Source organism: Rhamphochromis longiceps, linkage group LG8 (assembly GCF_057381845.1).
Source record: "Rhamphochromis longiceps isolate RC_006_pf linkage group LG8, R_longiceps_female_GT1.1, whole genome shotgun sequence".
Classification (NCBI taxonomy): Eukaryota; Metazoa; Chordata; class Actinopteri; order Cichliformes; family Cichlidae; genus Rhamphochromis; species Rhamphochromis longiceps.
Window position 1 is genome coordinate 21327768 of NC_140564.1, and position 16952 is coordinate 21344719.

The 16952-nt window shown below is 39.3% G+C and overlaps 1 protein-coding gene across 1 annotated transcript; it reads right to left on the reverse strand.

Annotated features, from left to right (window-relative positions):
* Positions 1 to 163: 163 nt before the first annotated feature.
* Positions 164 to 10814, reverse strand: cep55l (centrosomal protein 55 like). The gene is made up of 12 exons (XM_085416446.1): positions 10705 to 10814; positions 9963 to 10182; positions 9711 to 9818; positions 8721 to 8876; positions 4111 to 4164; positions 3812 to 3956; positions 3297 to 3442; positions 2787 to 2980; positions 2378 to 2501; positions 1983 to 2054; positions 1538 to 1663; positions 164 to 1393 (listed from the first exon to the last, which is right to left on the reverse strand). The coding sequence occupies exons 2-12, from the start codon at positions 10149 to 10151 to the stop codon at positions 1181 to 1183; spliced, it is 1527 nt and encodes a 508-aa protein (XP_085272572.1). The 5' UTR covers positions 10152 to 10182; positions 10705 to 10814; the 3' UTR covers positions 164 to 1180.
* Positions 10815 to 16952: the final 6138 nt, after the last annotated feature.

Genomic DNA, 16952 nt, shown 5'->3' on the forward strand with positions numbered 1-16952 from the left:
GCTGTTTACATGTTAAACAGAGAAATGCTTTAGCAATTGCACAAACATCACTGACATAACCGAAAACACATGGCTAATTAGGTAACATAACACTTTCACATAAAGCCAGGCAAAAAGAAACATGACTACTGCTGCCGATGATGATGGAGGGAAAAGAAGAGGAGTTTAGAAAGTGTGTGTTTAGCCGTTTCATCAGTGGAGTATATTAGACAGGCTTGTAAACTTTTATGCAAAATAACATAAACAATAGTCCCTCGATAGAAAGAAGGCCATTACAAAAGCAAAACATTGTCTGGTGATACACACTGAAGCAAAATAAAACTAAATCACTAAAAAGAGACAGTAGTTCACCAATTAAAAACAAAAACAAGAATAAATACTGTGATATACACACACACACACACACACACACACACACACACACACACACACACACACACACACACACACCTGATTCACCAAGAGTTTAACAAACAGCAAAATCTAAACAGAGACCCCAGATGTAACTATATGGATGGAGTATTAAAGTTAAAAAAAAAAAAACAAAACTGTAAATAAGAAGATGTTTGGTGATTTTCTAATGGCAAAAAGAGCTGAAGTACATGTTCGAGCGATTTGCATGTTAAGAGTATCCTGCAAATCCCTTCTATTTAAAAAAAAAACGTATCTACACAAGCATTCAAGTATCGCACCTGTTTGGATATTGAATGAGAAAAAAAAAAAAAAAAAAAAAAAAAAAAAACAGAGTAAAAAAGCCAAAATACTGTTATAAAATAAATTTAAAAATCATTTTTTAATGGACACCGTAGACCCCATCATTCTTGGAAAATAATGCACAATATGTCCCATGATTTCTTACATAAATGAATATTTTATACATTTATGTTAAATGATCATTAAGGCGGTATTTCTAACTTTGCGATAAAAGAACAGGATCGAATGCAAGTGGTCTCCAGTGACTTCAAGAAATATCTTATACTCTGTTATCAGTGCTATGTTTGTAGAGTCAGTGTCTAAAACTGCCTGTTCATTGTTTTATTTTACCTAGATTCAAAAACACAAATTTCCTGAATGAATCAGAAATCTTGTAGAGTGATCTTGTGTTTGTTTTTACCCCTTTGAGTAAGCGGAGGTCCGGACATGCACACTGAGAATCACTCATCTATGCTGATGTGTTAGCTTACGCAAAGCAGTAATCGATGTGAGTCAGCAGCTCCCTGTGACGACTGGTGGGATAAGGGGCCCGACACTTTGGGCACTCCAGGAAACTCTCGTCCAGGAGGTTGGTGACTTTAGATGGGGATGTAGGGCCAAGAGGGTTTTCAATAGTGAGACGCTCAAACTCGAGGCTATTATACGAGCTGGGCTCTGAAAAGCGAGCATTTGGCTGCTTCTGAAACACAAAACATGACAATACATTCATTTAGCAGAAGCCCTGGTGCTTTAATTGGATACAAAAATGGGACTGAAGTCTTGCATGCCAGTGTTCAACAAGAGCCATCACATTTCTTCCCCATTATTAAAGTCTAACACTTACAGCAGATTCCAGCTTTGCAATCTGATCACGGGCCTTGCGAAGTTCCTTCAGCACCTTATGTAACTGGTGCTGCATGCTCTGACGATCAATTTTTTCATTCTCAAAGTCCTTGGCAGAGAGTTGGATCTTAGGAGGGGCAGAAATAAACGGGAAGTAGAGACAAGTGGGAACGGTTTGGATTGCAACTCTTAAAAAACACAGCTCAAAACTGTTACAACTCCACATCACATACTACCCAGAAGGGCCGTGCTGACAGAATTTCCACTCATAAGTGGGTGGTGAACATTAAGGTTGTGCAATCAGTAATTACTGATCTCAGTTTTTTTGACTTCTCACAGTTCCTAGTGATTATATATTTGGTTTAATAAATCCAGCCACTCAATTACAAAACAAAGACTTCTATTAATAGGAACAATTTGGGTAACATATAAACACAGAGTGTTACCTGTTGCTCCAGTGCTGCGATTCTTCTCTGCTCTTCCTTCTGGCTCAGGACGGACTTCTGCAGCATATTTACCTGTGAAGCACATGATCAAGGCAAGGCAAACACACTTGTATAGCACCATTAAAGAGTAACACACATGCTATCATTCAGTTCTTTTCTTTTCAGATAACCCTGGAGCTGTATTTTATTTAAATATGCTGGTACATCTATTGTGCTCTTGCACTTTACTTATTAAATATAATTGCTAATGGATGAGGTCTTTCCATTTTATATGCAACCCTATAAATGCAGACTTTTTTATGCATTACAAATGTTTTGAAAGAAAAACTTTGATAAATAAGTAAATATTACTGAATACTGACTAAAGGAGACAAATCACTGAATGGGAATCTCACCTGCAACAGAAGCTCAGCAGATCTCTTCTTCTCCTCCTCCAATCTGATATCCATAGTCTCCAGTTCCACCCTCATTCTGTCTGCACGCTCAGACGACACCTTTCTCTCCTCACAGACTGCATGTCTGGATGAATGGTTTATTTATTCCATAAAAGTATCAACAATATTCATATTTGTAGTACTTAGCAGCAGTTAAAGCCATTAACAGTCACTATGTGTGGATTCTTAAGGGCTCTTCAGTGTCACCCCTCTGTATTCAAGAACCTGGGCTTGTAAAGTACTTTGCATAAATTGCAAAGCCAGTTGGAATCCATAAATAAACCAACCAACTGTTTATTCAAAGGAAGTGTCCCATTTAACTTTTAGTTTGGCCACATCCGCTTTAGTTAGGTGCTAGGACTTTCTTTACCTGTTGCTAAGTCGCTCTGCCTGAAGATCCATCTTGGCCTCCTCCAGCTCTTTGCACTTGTCTTTGTACTTCCTCAGTAAGGACGACAGCTCGCTGCACTTGTCGTCGTACTTCTTCTGCAGTGCCAACATCTCCTCCTGAACCCTGGTGACCTGCTCCCGCTGAGAGTGCAGCTCAGCCTGAGCTTTCAAGGCCTACCAGGTGCGGACAAGCCAAATTGTAGGATATTTTATACATTTCGCCTTCTTCATTCTTTAAAGGAACGCTTTAGCTCAATTACAAAGACATCTGAATTCAAGAAATGCTTAGTGAAACTAGCCCAGTTGCTTTCTTTTAAATAGATGTGAATTTCAGTGAATTTGCACATTGTTTGATAGAGACTGAAAGTATTATCAGCATGAGCAGCACAAGCCACAACATGGAGAATATATAAAGAAAGGGGAGCAAGCTGGCAAAGTTGTTAATCAAAATGAGTAAATGGTGATTACATGAAATCTGTTTGGCATTTACCTGCTCCCGATGGACACCGAGCTCCTGTCTGGCTCTGGTAACCTGCTCTTTTTGGCTCTCCAGGTCTTTCTGCATCCCAGACACCAAGTGGTCATATTGGCTTTTCAGCTGAGATTCCTTTTCTGGATCTGCCAAGTTGGCAGGAGCTGAGACAAGAAGTGTTAGTAAGCAAATGAAGAAACATTATTTGCAGTGAAAATGTTAGGATTATCTTTGTGAAAGCTGCATGGAAAGCTCAATCCTGACCGCTACTGGATTTGAACACATTTTTATTCTGACATTATTACCCATTAAATCATTTTCTAATTCAAAGCCTGTTGCTGCATTTTATTTAACTTAAAAAACAAAAAGTACATTCATTTTCCTGGCTTGCCCCTTTCACTTTCCATGCCACATGTGTCTCAAAAAAAGCTGCTTGTTAGGCCAAAAGAAAGTTTTCCATTTACTGTATGATTGTTGTGAATAATAAAGGAATAGTGAGCAAAGCCAATTCAGTTCCCCCCCACACTTCCTACCCTCTGGACTGGCCTCTTGTTTGGTTTGTTGCTCCTTTGCCTGAGCCAGCTGCTGCTCCAGCTCTAAAGTACGGGCCAGGACAGACTGCACATAGGCCTCTCTCTGCTGGTCGTACACCAGCCACTGCTGGTTCTTCTCCAGAGCCTGGTAGGGAGAGAGGCACAGCCTACAATGACAAACTGCATCCTATACACGATATGTGAACTTTTCAGCTGCTCAAATTCATGAGCACATCATTCGGTAGCAGGATATACATGATACGGTTACAAATAGGTGAACATCATCTTGCTGGACTCACATCTTTCAGTTGATCTTGTATCATTACGAGGTTTGCAGCAGGTGCCTGTCCATTCTGAAAAGAGAAAACGTCTTTAGGTTCACTCGAGTTGGCATCAACACTTACATCTGATCTAGCCATCATAAAAATGTTAATACTTTCATTAAGAAAAGATTGGGTTTCATTTGTATTAGCAAATCCTAATGATAAAAGGTCTATCCAATATGCATCCGAGCTGTGGAGCTGCTGTCTGCACCTGTGCTTTCCTTTTACTATAATTGTTCTGGACATAGCAGAGTCTTAAAGCTGAATTTTTTTTTTAAAAAAGGGGGCTCAATTCAAGGCAGCCAAAGCTCTCGGAAAACAAAGAGACCCTGTCATTCCTCCAGCAATACAAGAACCAAATCACGTGATGATTGTAGCTTGTTTGTCTGTCCATTTGCCAGGAGATCGCACAAAAACCGAAGACAATGAAACTTGGTGGAGAATTGCAGCGTGCAAAGGGAAAACAGAAGGAGGCACTCTCAGAGCATCCTCTGGTTTTATAGTACTGCAGGTCAGCTGAGTTGTATGTGCTGCATTTGTGTTATTCAGTTTATCCAGCTTCAAGGGCAAATACTCACACACTAAAAACTTCAGGTTATACAAGGTTGAGACAACAAAGGTGTAGCGGGTTTAGGTTTTTCCATCTTCTAAATGAGAATGAAAAGAAAAACACTATCGATAGTTATCAGCACAAGCACTGGTTTTAATAGACTATGAGAGACGAGGCTATCAAATCTGGTGCAAATTCTATTCATCGCTAGAGACACAGTCATCTCCCAATTCTGTCACCCTAACTCTGATGCCTACATGGCCGATCCCACCAGCAGATCCTATAAAACCTTCACAGAGATGTTGGAGTTTGCATCTAAATGATCATCTCTGTGCTAAAGCTCTGCGAGGAACGTGATGGATTTGAATGTGCAGCCCATAAACTATGCCCACTAACAACTTTTCCAAATTCAAGAAGAAGAGAAATAGGTGGCGTGGTCAGATTATATGTAGTAATTTAAAACCTGCTAAACGAAGTGGAGAGTATTGCTGTAAAAAAAAACAAAAACAAAAACATAACCTTGAAGATATTAAGACATAAGATTAAAAAAAACAAACAAAAAAAACAAACCCATAAAGCTCTGCATGAAAAGACTACAAAGGCAACAAGTACCAACTACTCCTCCCACATATCAAGTAACTCAAGTATTGCACTGTAATGCTTTCCAGCCTTGGACTCAAGTTAGACTTGAAACAGTATAAAAACAATCTAAGAGCATTTACATTCAACCAGCATTACAACTCTTCTTGCGACCTTCATGAGTAACAAAAAAAGGAAAAAAGAAGAAGAAAGAAATAAGAAATCTCTGGGCTTCTTGTAAAAAAAGAAACAGAAAACTACTTTTGATTTTGAGTAATATTTGACCCACAATGGAGAGCAAGGAGATAAAAAAAATAAATTTTGTGATAGTGCTGTTTTGTACATCACTGAATAATGTTTTCTGTGTGTGTGTGTGTGTGTGTGTGTGTGTGTGTGTAACGGATTATGATTAAAACGGCAGGAGTTTGATAAAATATACTGCGGGTGAACTCCATTTAAAAACACAGGCTGAATTGATTTTTACATTTGTAGTACTATGAGCAGGGCTTCAGCACCCCCATCTCTAGAAAGGTACTTTTGTCCATAAAGGGAGGTATGACATGACTGAGTCTTCCTCAAGTCCCTACTTGTGATTTTTGCCACCAAAGCCTCTTCAGAAGCCAAGAGGAATCCTGATGGGCAGCAGGACCAGCTGCACTCAAAGCATCAAAGGGCTACATTTAAGAGCCTACAGTGACAAGGGAAGTGGCACCTGCAGACCCACTGAAGGCTCTCACACTGCTGAATATGAATCATTTGATGCTTTAGTCAAAGTGCTATTTGAACAAAGATGCTATTTTGTCTTTCATGACACTATTGTAACGGCTGTGATGCTACCAGGGGTGTTAATAGTTGGCAAAGAAGACAAAGGGAAAAACATTTTCATTATAAGCAACGTGTAATGTGAGACTTTCATTAAAACAAATTATTAAATCTGCTGCAGCTAATGTCAGATGATGAAGAATATAATTGGAGGTCACACAGTGCCACCTAATGGACAAATAAACAGCTGCACTTGGATTTTCAAACAAACTTCAGCTCATGAAGTAGTTATTGAAGAAAAATAAATAAATAAAAGAAGAGAAAAAGCTCCTGGTGAAATGTGAGGGAAAAAAATGAAAATGAAAGTCTAAGGTGCATCAACCTCAGATCAAAACAAAAGCCTTATCATGAGCAAATATTACACATATTTTACTTTTAGTCAGCCTCCAGTTTTGTAACACAAGTCAAGCAACAGCTAAAGCTGAATTTAATTTGACCAGATTGTTACAAAACAAAAGAAATAGCTCTACTGCATCAGCACTATAGATACAGAATAGGGCTGGGCGATATGACCCAAAATTCATATCTCGATATTTTTTAGCTGGATGGCGATATAAGATATATATCTCGATATATATTTTTTTAAAGCCATAAAGTAAGAACAAAAAGAGAGTTCTTAGTCAAAGCTGTGTCCCAGATGTCACACAGGCACTTTTATTAACATAGAGCAGATGTACATAAAATTTACTCAAAAATAAATTGAGCATTTATTAAATAATAATGCTCCATAAATAAAAGAAAACAATGTTGTTTTTGTGCATAACAAAAAGCTCACAAATGTGCAGTCAAAATGTAAACTAAAAGACGAGCACTATAACAAGGACAGATTTCACAGCTGCTCTGTTCCCAACTTGTACTGCGTGACTGACAACCTGGAGTTTGAAATCCGCTTCGCAACCACGTCTCTTAACAGGTGCCATTTATGGTCCTTATACACAGTAAGGTAATATTACGTTGAAGCACAGTACGTATCACTCCGCGAGGCTCAGCCGTAATGCTCCGACAATCCATCAAGCGCTGCAGCTCCGTAGCTTACCAAAGTCGTACTAAAACATTTTTTGACAGATTGCTGAGCGCCGTGTTCCACATAAAATCGGTGCGCGGCCATCAAGCACAACCAGAATTCATACATAAGGCGCGCTGTCAACTTTTGAGAAAATGAAAGGATTTTAGGCTGTGCAGCGCCTCTGGGCTGCATGGCGTTAGCGTGGTTAGCTCGTTAGCGTGGTTAGCTAGCTAACACGTTGACGCCGTCCAGCCCCACGCACGGGGCGATGCGCAGTAACTCGTTAACGGATTTGCCGTGTCCATCTTGTCGCTTCCTGCAGGTGAAGCGATGGGGGAGGAGGGGGAGTTGTGTTCAGTGAAGGAGAGGCGAGGCCGAGTAACGTTGCGTAAAGACGAAAGTGGACGAAAGAGAGGCAAACTTGCGGCTCCGCAAGTATAATTATAACGTAACATAGACTATATCGATATAAAGGATATTGTCACATCTTATATCTCGTATAAAAATATATCGATATTTTTTAAAAACTCGATATATCGCCCAGCTCTAATACAGAAGAAGGGAAAAAAATAAATCAGAGGAGGATATTAGAATGGGAGGCAGAGGACAGAAAGCTGTTGCAGGATTTAATCCGAGACCAGGGGGAAAATTTGCTGTCAGAGGAAGGGATATAACTACTCAAGCAACTCTGTTCCTTTGCAATTTCTGCCAAAAAGAGGGCGCAACTTTTTCCTCAAGTTTTTCTCTTTTTCTTCACACTCAAATAAAATGATTTGTGCTAGCCCAGGCGTACTCATAAATGCAGTCACGGTAAAAAAGAAAGTGCATGTTGGGTTTTACAAATTAAGACAATTAAAAAAAAAAGTCAGGTTCTTTTCAAGTTCTACATTTTTAAAAAGCCTCAGATAAAAAAAACAAGATGTGATTTACACAGTGTATTTTTTTAACAAAAAGGAAGCCAAACTGTAGAAACACTGTGTGGGAAAAACTGAATAGAACTTGCGATTGAGTAGCTTGTAAAACCACATTTAACAGCAAAAGATTGAAGTAATTGCTTTCTGCATAACTTTATCAGTCTCTTACATCATTGTATCTAAACTTTATGTGATTTCAACACACTGATTCCTTTCTTTCTTAGCTATTCTGTTGCAGATTTGGGACTATTGTTCTTCTGCGTAAGCCAATTTAGGCCAAGCTTTAACTGTCAGACAGATGGTCAATTCGATCACTGCAAAGCGCCCAGGCTCTGTGACTACAAAACAAGCCCAAATCATCACTCCTCTATCACCATGCTTGACAGCTGATACGAGGAGTTGGTGCTGATACGTTTGGTTTTCACCAAATGTGGCGCTGTGCATTTGGTCTTGTCCCTCCAAAGTCTTGTTATTTGCTCAGATCTAATTTTGCAAAACTAAATTGTGGTTTTTTTTAACAGCTTCTCTGAGCATTGCAAAGACTTACCTTAGGGGACAGTGGTATGCACTTATCAGTGTAATAAAACGAATACCACTGTAGTAATAGATATAAAAAACAACTAGAGTAGAGTACAGATTAGTAAGGCAACTGGCCGTTTGTAAAATGAGACACTGACCCTGGCTAATAAAATCAGAGGTTATAATATCAACCTACCGCCACCTGAGTTTCCAGAGTCTGACATCGGGCAGAAACAGTGACCAGCTTGTTTTTCAGATTCTCCGTCTCTTGTGACAAACTCTGGAACAACGTGTCTCTCTGCTCTGCTTCTTTCCTCCGCTGCTCCAGCTGGGCTTGCAGCGACGCCACCACCTGAAATGCACACAAAACAACACGAAGCAAACAACAACTTGACTAGCCTCCAAAACAACCTGTAGCCAAAACAACACAATTCTCTTCAAGCAGGGATGGTTTGTGTTTTCCAGGCAATTATCCCCTTCACACAACTAACATAGCACAGCTGGCTGATCCACACAGCAGCTCCAATTTCTTTCTTTCTTTTATTGGTGCATTTCTTAATGAAGGTTAACAACCGCAAAGCAAATGTGATTAATGTCTGGGTTACATAAAATATTGATATTCTATTTGTCAGAGTGTGTCATTTCCATGTTTCCAGCTAGCCCAAATTAAACTCCAACAAAACTTCAAAAATAGACAAGAGCAAAGTCTACAGCATAGCAGTAACTTGTTTTGAATGTTAATCCACGCAAAAAGACCCACTGCAGACAGATAGCTTATGAGTCAAGTGAACAGCTCATAACACCATGTGTTAGTATGCCGTTTCTGTTAGTCGTCAAAACTTCACTTTGCTGAGCTGCTGTCAAGATGAGATAGAAGCCATTTCCCCCCAACTGTTTTTGTGGCAGCTTACTGGAATTCTAGTACAGTTTTTTTCCTCTCTCTTTTTGACAGTTGTCTGCTGCTAGCAATACATATGCCACCAATACAATGCCACGAATGCAACATATCTTGAAAAGTCGAGTACTTTCAAAGATACAGCTGCAAGTCTATCTTGTCACTCTGAGCAGAAAAGTGTCCAACTATCTGACCACGTTCACAGAGGACTTCTTGATGGATAGAGCTATAAGAGTCGACTGTATATGTGATTTTTAACTGTGCATTTCTGTAGAGAGGTGTTGTGTGTACCTCTCCTCCTTTAGCTGACAGCTGCTGTCTCAGAGTTTCCAGCTCCTGCTCTTTCACCAGCAACTGCTGGTTGTTCCTCTCTCTCAAGGTCTCAAGGGAAAGAATCCTCTGAAACAACCAATATTATACACACACACACACACACACACACACACACACACACACACACACACATATATATATATATATATAAAACAAGGAAGTGCTACAGGTGCTTAATGTTACTGAGAAAGCCAAGATTTCCTTTTTTACCTCCAGCAGCTTGCTTTTGTCCGCATCAGGCGGTTTGATGTGCCGTTTGGCCAGGTCATCAATCTTTTTTCTCAGGTGAACATTTTCTTTCTTGACTTTTTCCAGCTCTGCCTCAGCCTTGGAGCCAGAGCTGCTGGATTTGAAACCCAACTTGGCAACTATGGTCTCTTTGGCACTTTTAGATGTCATGGCTGCTTCTGTTGTTACTAAGTGCAGTGCTCTGGGAAGAAAAGTAAAGTGACTGTGCTGGTGTTGAATCCACCAGAAGGTACGCAGTTTAATTTCAATCAAAGAATTTCGTGCAAGCACTCCAAGTGAAGAGCAGCTCAAAACACACCCTCAGCTAAGAACACAGCGAAATGAAAAACAGAGACAGAAGTGGAACTGACTATTAATAATACATTTTACAAAAGCAAGTTGAGTCAAAATCGACACACCCGTCGTGCTTTCAATGAACATCAAAATTTCCTACATTTTTTTTTTCCCAAATTTCATTTATTGAAATAGGTTTAATTCCTCACATTTACCTTACATAGTGCCAGGAAAAGAAAATCCTTTCACGCTAATTAAACATGAGAAAAATAAAATAAAAACATGACAGCTCTACCAATTCTCGTGCGCATGTCAATGGTAGCTAGCAAACACAAATTAACGTAATATTATTTTTTCTGTCGTACATGTAGTGTTGAAAACAAACGCTATAGGCATGCACACACAACCAAAGAAAATATTTAATACTTACAAAGAGAACACGGAGACGGAAGTTATCCACTAAATATCGTCTGTTTTGTGGCGAGACCGTTTTAAAACGACACTTTCGTTTCCTGAAGTTTGAATTGGAGCGCGTTGACGTCACACCCGTGACGTGCGCCGCGGTGCGCATGCTTATGTAGCCTTGGATATCCCGGATAGTGAAGTGTTGGGCGGTTCAACGGGGGGCAAAATAATCTCTGTAAAGGTAATTTGAAACGCTATTTATTTAATGTCATGCATTTACATACTAGAACCCTCAGAAGTCTAACCAGTTTGGAAGTAGAGTCATAGTTTATTTATTTAGCTTTTTAGCCAACGGCTCCTCGTTTCGTTAGCCCGGGCTGTCTGCTGCACTTTATCAAACGAACAGACAGATTAGCGCTAGTTTGGCTTGTTGAACCTGCATGTCAGAAACAACAGGCTCTTGCCTTTACAATATACGAAATATTTAAAGGCCATTTTATTGAAAGCTCCGAGACTTATGATTTCTCAGTGGTTGATACTGAAGTAACATTGGAAATCTATTCGGATCAGATACTGTATATGAACAGTTATCTGAATACATCTTTTTTAAAACCTCCACTTCAATGGGTTTAAAATAAATGAGATTTAATTGACAATGAGGAATTTCAGCTTTAGGCCATTTAGCATTTCGGATTTAAAAACACTTTCCACTGGGTTCAACTAATGTTGTGGTGTGCAATAAAGAGCCATTTTTAAATTTCATCCATCCATCCATTCGCTTCCGCTTATCCTTTTCAGGGTCGCGGCAAACATGCAAACTCCACACAGAAAGACCCCGGCCTGATGGTGGAATTGAACTCAGGACCTTCTTGCTGTGCGGCAACAGTGCTAACCACCGTGCCACCGTGCTGCTTTTTTAAATTTATTATTATTATTATTGTTATTACTATTATTATTTTGCCTAATAACCATCAGTTAATCTGTGATTAATTTCATTCACAAGGCCTAGTTTGAGGGAATCCATCCATCTTTTTCTGGTTATCCAATTCAGGGTTCCAGGGGGGCTGCAGCCTACACCCGCTGTCATGGGGTGAAAACAGACCTTGGGCAAGTTTTTCTATCGCAGGGATAACACATAGAGAACTAACTTAGAATCACTATTTAACCTAACATGCATGTCTTTAGACTTGGGGAGGAGTACCTGAGCAGAACCCATGCAAGCACAGGCAGAACATGCACTAGTAGATTCAAACGCTGGACCCTCTTGCTGTCAGACGATGGTGCTAACCACCACTGCACAATCATGCTTAGCAGCTTAAAGAAATTTTGTCTGCAATTATTCTTGGTCTCAAACTGAGCAAGCTTTCTAATCTTAGTGCATCTTGAAGCATTGCCCTCAGCTTTACACTCCTGAAGCCATCTTGATTGTAGACTTGAGCAGTCATAACTCCTGGCGAGCATTAGACTGGCTAGATATGGTGAAGGCTTTTTCTTTTCCTTACCACAAAAATAATTCCGCAACTATGTATTTCAGGGTTATTTCTGTGCTCTTCAAGGCCTTTGTGGTGCTACTGTTCATTTTATATTTTTATTTTTTAACTGTAATGATGCTCTTTAACGTCACTCGGGGCCACATACTGAAAGATCCCGTGAGCAGCTACTAAATGCAAATTCAGCACTTGGAAGTCAACTCCTGACTTTTTGTTTCCTTAATCTATTTAGGAAATGGCAAAGAATCCCCGGACATCTGACCACGACTGTCTTTTGAGATTGTAAAAATCAGGGGAAAGTGTCTGTATTTTCCAAATAGATAACCCATTATTCAAACCCCTTGAATTATAGCTGGTCACATTTTGATTGCCTCATTTCAAGCCCATTGTTGTTGTGTACAGAGGTTGTGTACAGAAAAAAATATGCCACTGTACATATCACATATGGAGGCTACATTAATCACTTTATACAATTGCTTAATGTGTTTTCTTAAAAGCAGCGGATGTGAAGACAGAGAAGGAGAACTGAAGCTGGTGTATGTTTTATTTTTACCTTCAGGCTAATTTTGATTAAATTTAGAGAGTTAATACTATGCATGAGCTACAGTGAGCCTGTGTTTGAATAATAATACTACATAGAAACAGAGTTCAGTCTTGAGGGTTGTCACTTCTTAGTTTCTACAGAAACATGTAAACACACAGCAACACAACCTTGGTGTTTTCACTGGTACTATTTTCAGTGTCTTATTGTGTTGTTTTAATAAGTCACTCCTTAGTATGTTTTTGTCGCTGGTAGTATACTTTATCCAGCAGGAGCACATGACCCACTGTGTATATTTTTTTCTTTTTAAATAACCTTGTTTTAAACAGCAGCGAAAAACAGCACTCAATATTTCAGCTCATGCCTTCATCAGAGTAAACAAACGTAATGAGGAGTCGGTAAACATGAAATAATCAGCCTTGTCACTCATATCAAGCACCGATTCTTGCAGTCAGTTTCGCACACATGCTTTCTGATTCTTGCTGCATTTCATGTAAGATCAGAAGATTCTGTGAGAATCTGGCAAAATGTGTCCAATAAATTTCCACTATCTCTAAACTCTGTAACTCTTTAACACATATTTCATCAAGCCGATATGTGCACACCGATCACGAGCAAAAATCGGTTTATAAATGCGAATGTAATTATTAAGTCATCCAAAAAGACTTTGCTTTTCCAAAGTAATGCACCCAGATTGCCAATTTGCATTTGGGAATTTATTGTCAGCCAGGAAATAAATGTGTGTCTCTGTTCCAGAAAATGTGAAGTTGGGCTCGTTTTCTCTGCACTTTCTGTTCTGGGATCTAAAGTTTTACTTTTTGCCTTGTTTTGTTCTCCCACATACACGATCTACAACCACAGGGGTCTTTAAGCGTATAAATAACTCTACTAGTAGGGCAAGTAATGCACTTCCAAACAAAAAACAGTCCTGAATCGAATCTTTTTTATTCTTTATGCTCAAAATGTTTCTTCAGTGGGCTATTGTGGAAATGCGTTGGATCTTTTCAAACAAGATAAATCTAAAAAGCCCTTCAAGGTTTTCTTTGAATTTATTTGAAGTAAAGGGCAAATTCTTCAAAATTCAATATGGATTTGATCGAACAAAGGTGAAAACTTAAATACGCAGAGTATTTGTGCAAGTAAATACACAGCAATGGTTTTATTTGATATACTGCTAGCAGCCAATAAGGCTTCACTCTAAAAACAGTCAAATCATTTTACTAAGATAAGACCTTGTTGGACACTTGACCTTGCATCCTAACCAAAAACACAATTTTTATTAATCTGGAAAAAATGGTGAAGAGGCAGCTGGGTTTTAAATTCCTTACAAGAAAACAGCTTGAAATCAATAGAGCTTTCTTATCAGTGGTCAAGTGTAGCTAGTGGTGGACAATTGTGAAGTCTACTGTTTATTTTCAACACAGCATGGATTTCATATGTGAGCACAAGTTGAACCAAAGTTGCACAACGTTAACTTTGACTTCATACAAGTGAACAGAAAATGTCTTCAGAAACAGATTATTGCGTTAATTCAGGCAAGCCACAAAACCCACCTCAGCACACAGTCAGTGCTGTCTACAGCTGCCCACACTGGAAGTGAATTGCTCATCATGCATTGCTTTGAGGCTGACAGCTGGTTGATTTCTGACATTTTGGGCTTTGGTTAGGAAGGTGACACTCTGACGTACTTACTACCGGGTCATATGTCAATTATACTTTATATTTTATACTTTTACTACATTTACTATGGTTTTTATGTTACTATGCTGCTTCTTGTTTTATTGCTGCTGGCCTCTGTGAGCTACCAAACAAATTTTGTTGTATAACTACAATTAGGGCTGTTCGATATAACGATATATATCGGATGACAATATAAAAACGTCTATCGTTTCATTTTAGGCTATCATTTGTTTCATGGTGTCCCAAAATAAACTGTTTACGGCAATATTTTTTCATCGTTTTGATGGTCACTGTAGTGGCTCTATTAATTTCTTAAAGTTCTCTCTTTCTCTTATATTTTATATAACCACACTACAGACGGACAAGCGCCTGTTTTTATATGGTAACAGCATCGCGTGTCCGCTTGTTTCTGTTCCACATAAACCTTTCACAATAAAGCTCAAGATCCTGTTGAGACTTTTCAAAATAAACTGAATCACGTGAAAGAGCAGATTATTATGAGAAGTAAAAAAGAGCTGCCAGGTGCTAAAAAATAAACCTTAGACTCAAACGTTAGAACAGGCTTTTCCCCGCAGCACGCTGTGTAATAAATGCTCACAAAGAAAACAGCGGCCTTTACAACTTATGTCTAAAAATGTATCGTTTCATGCATCGGTTAAAACACTGGACTCCAGCTACATGACGCGCAGCTGGAAACACTTCCCGCAAGACGAGCTGCCCGAGATTCACAGAATTTACAGAAAATGTTACCTTTTTGTGATTTATATCGTTATCGATGATAGAATTCTTATATCGGAATATGAGATTTTGGTCATATCGCACAGCCCTAACTACAATGACAATAAAGTTCCTTATCTTATCTTATAATTAAAGGTATTCTTTACTCCCACTGGTAATCCCTTCAGTTGCTTGTCAATCTATCATAGATCCTAACCACATCTGGTTGCCAGCGGGTATTTTACTCATGGTTGGCTCTCTTCCACAGTGTGTTTTTTATCCTGTCTTCCTCACATTCAGCTGATCACAGGAGATGGCTGCTCCTCCCTGAGCCTGGTGCTACTGAGGGAGGAGCAGCCATCCTCCCTACTGGTAGTTCTTCCTTTCAACTGTCACCAAGTGCTTGCTTAAAAGTGGTTGTTTAATTTTGGGGATTTCTCTCTATTATTGTAGGGTCTTTACTGTACAATACTGTATGTTGTTGTAATTTGGCACTATATTAAAAAACTGAATTGAATTAAAGTTCATTCACTTGATCTGGTTTCCAGTTGCCACATTTCTGCAAATCACTTTCAGTTTGTATATAGCTTAATGGGTGATTTTCACATTGGGAACGATATTTAGGTGTCCTTAGTCCGCTTGCAGTTGCTGTTTTAAGGTTCAAGCCGCATTGTAACCTACCCCTCCATTGCTGTTCCTCTTTTCTTTTGTCGGAATCTATTTTTTTCTACTCTGGGGTCTTGCTGCTATTTTTCCTACCTTAGCCTTTGAGAAAGGCAGTAGGTCCCAGTCTAGACCCATGCTGTCAGATATACTCTATTGGTCCTGATTGAAACATTTTAGACTGTTGTTTCTGTTCTCTCTACTTTATTTGATTGATAGTATTGATGGGTATCCTGTGTTCTGCATGATGTAAACTTCTAGTAGATAACTATTCATAGCTGTAATTATGGTGTTTGTTTTCAAGTGGTTTCTTACCATTTATTGTTATAGGAAAATTGGTGAAATAAGTTTTTTTTCAATTATAAAATGTCTTTTAATTAGTTGGCTGCTTTCTCTTTCAGCTTATGTGGATAAGCATGAGGCCTTCTCACACCAGTAATTGCATTCATCGTCCCAAGATACAGTCAAAACAAGGTGTCTATAGTTCTGGTCCTTGGAGATAAGCAGAGAGATGGAGAATTGCAAAAGTACCAATCAGTATGGAGCTCCAAAGGTCTGGAGCTAGATCTGCCATGCCAAAGCCAGAAAACTCTTCCCTGCAGGTTTACTCAGCCAGTTAATTAAAGACAACAGTAAGACAACAGAATGGCAAGAAACATGTCTCCACATTAGGGAATCTGTAAAAGGACTTTCCGGATGGAGTTAAACATGTCGGTTCATTTTCAACATCTGTTCCTTGACTGATTAGCAGAACTGTCTGTCCCCAAGTTTCCTCATCACAGCCAGGGAGGAACTCGGCTCGTGGATCAGTCCCCTGGTGAGCCATGTCTGCATCATCAGCAGAGTGCACGCACTTCTACCATTTTGCAGCAGAACTCCTGCTGCTCTGCATCACTGACTGGCCTTGCTCCTATCGCCTGGAGCTGGGTTTCTGACCTGAGCGAGGTACACTTCTACACACAGCCTTTCAGCGGAAGAGATTTTGTGCCCACAAAGAGCCATAATGCGTGAGCCAAATCATCCTGATTAGATCAGATCAGATGAAACAAATGAAATTGGCCTGAAGGAAGTAAATAGTGAGAATTTTGCACGATCTCCTGTGTTCCTATTCTATATTTTGCTCCTGTACTGAAAACACAAAGGGGTGGAAGAGCTTAAATTTTACATTTTTTCCTGTGAGCA

What these genes read in the sequence shown, in the direction of transcription:
- cep55l (XM_085416446.1), bottom strand. Translation starts at nt 10,151, where the DNA reads ATGACATCTAAAAGTGCCAAAGAGACCATAGTTGCCAAGTTGGGTTTC. An exon ending in TGTCAGCTAAAGGAGGAGAG is followed by an intron (nt 8,877 to 9,710) that starts GTACACACAACA and finishes TGTGCATTTCAG; the next exon opens with GTGGTGGCGTCGCTGCAAGC. An exon ending in TACAAGATCAACTGAAAGAT is followed by an intron (nt 3,957 to 4,110) that starts GTGAGTCCAGCA and finishes TCTCCCTACCAG; the next exon opens with GCTCTGGAGAAGAACCAGCA.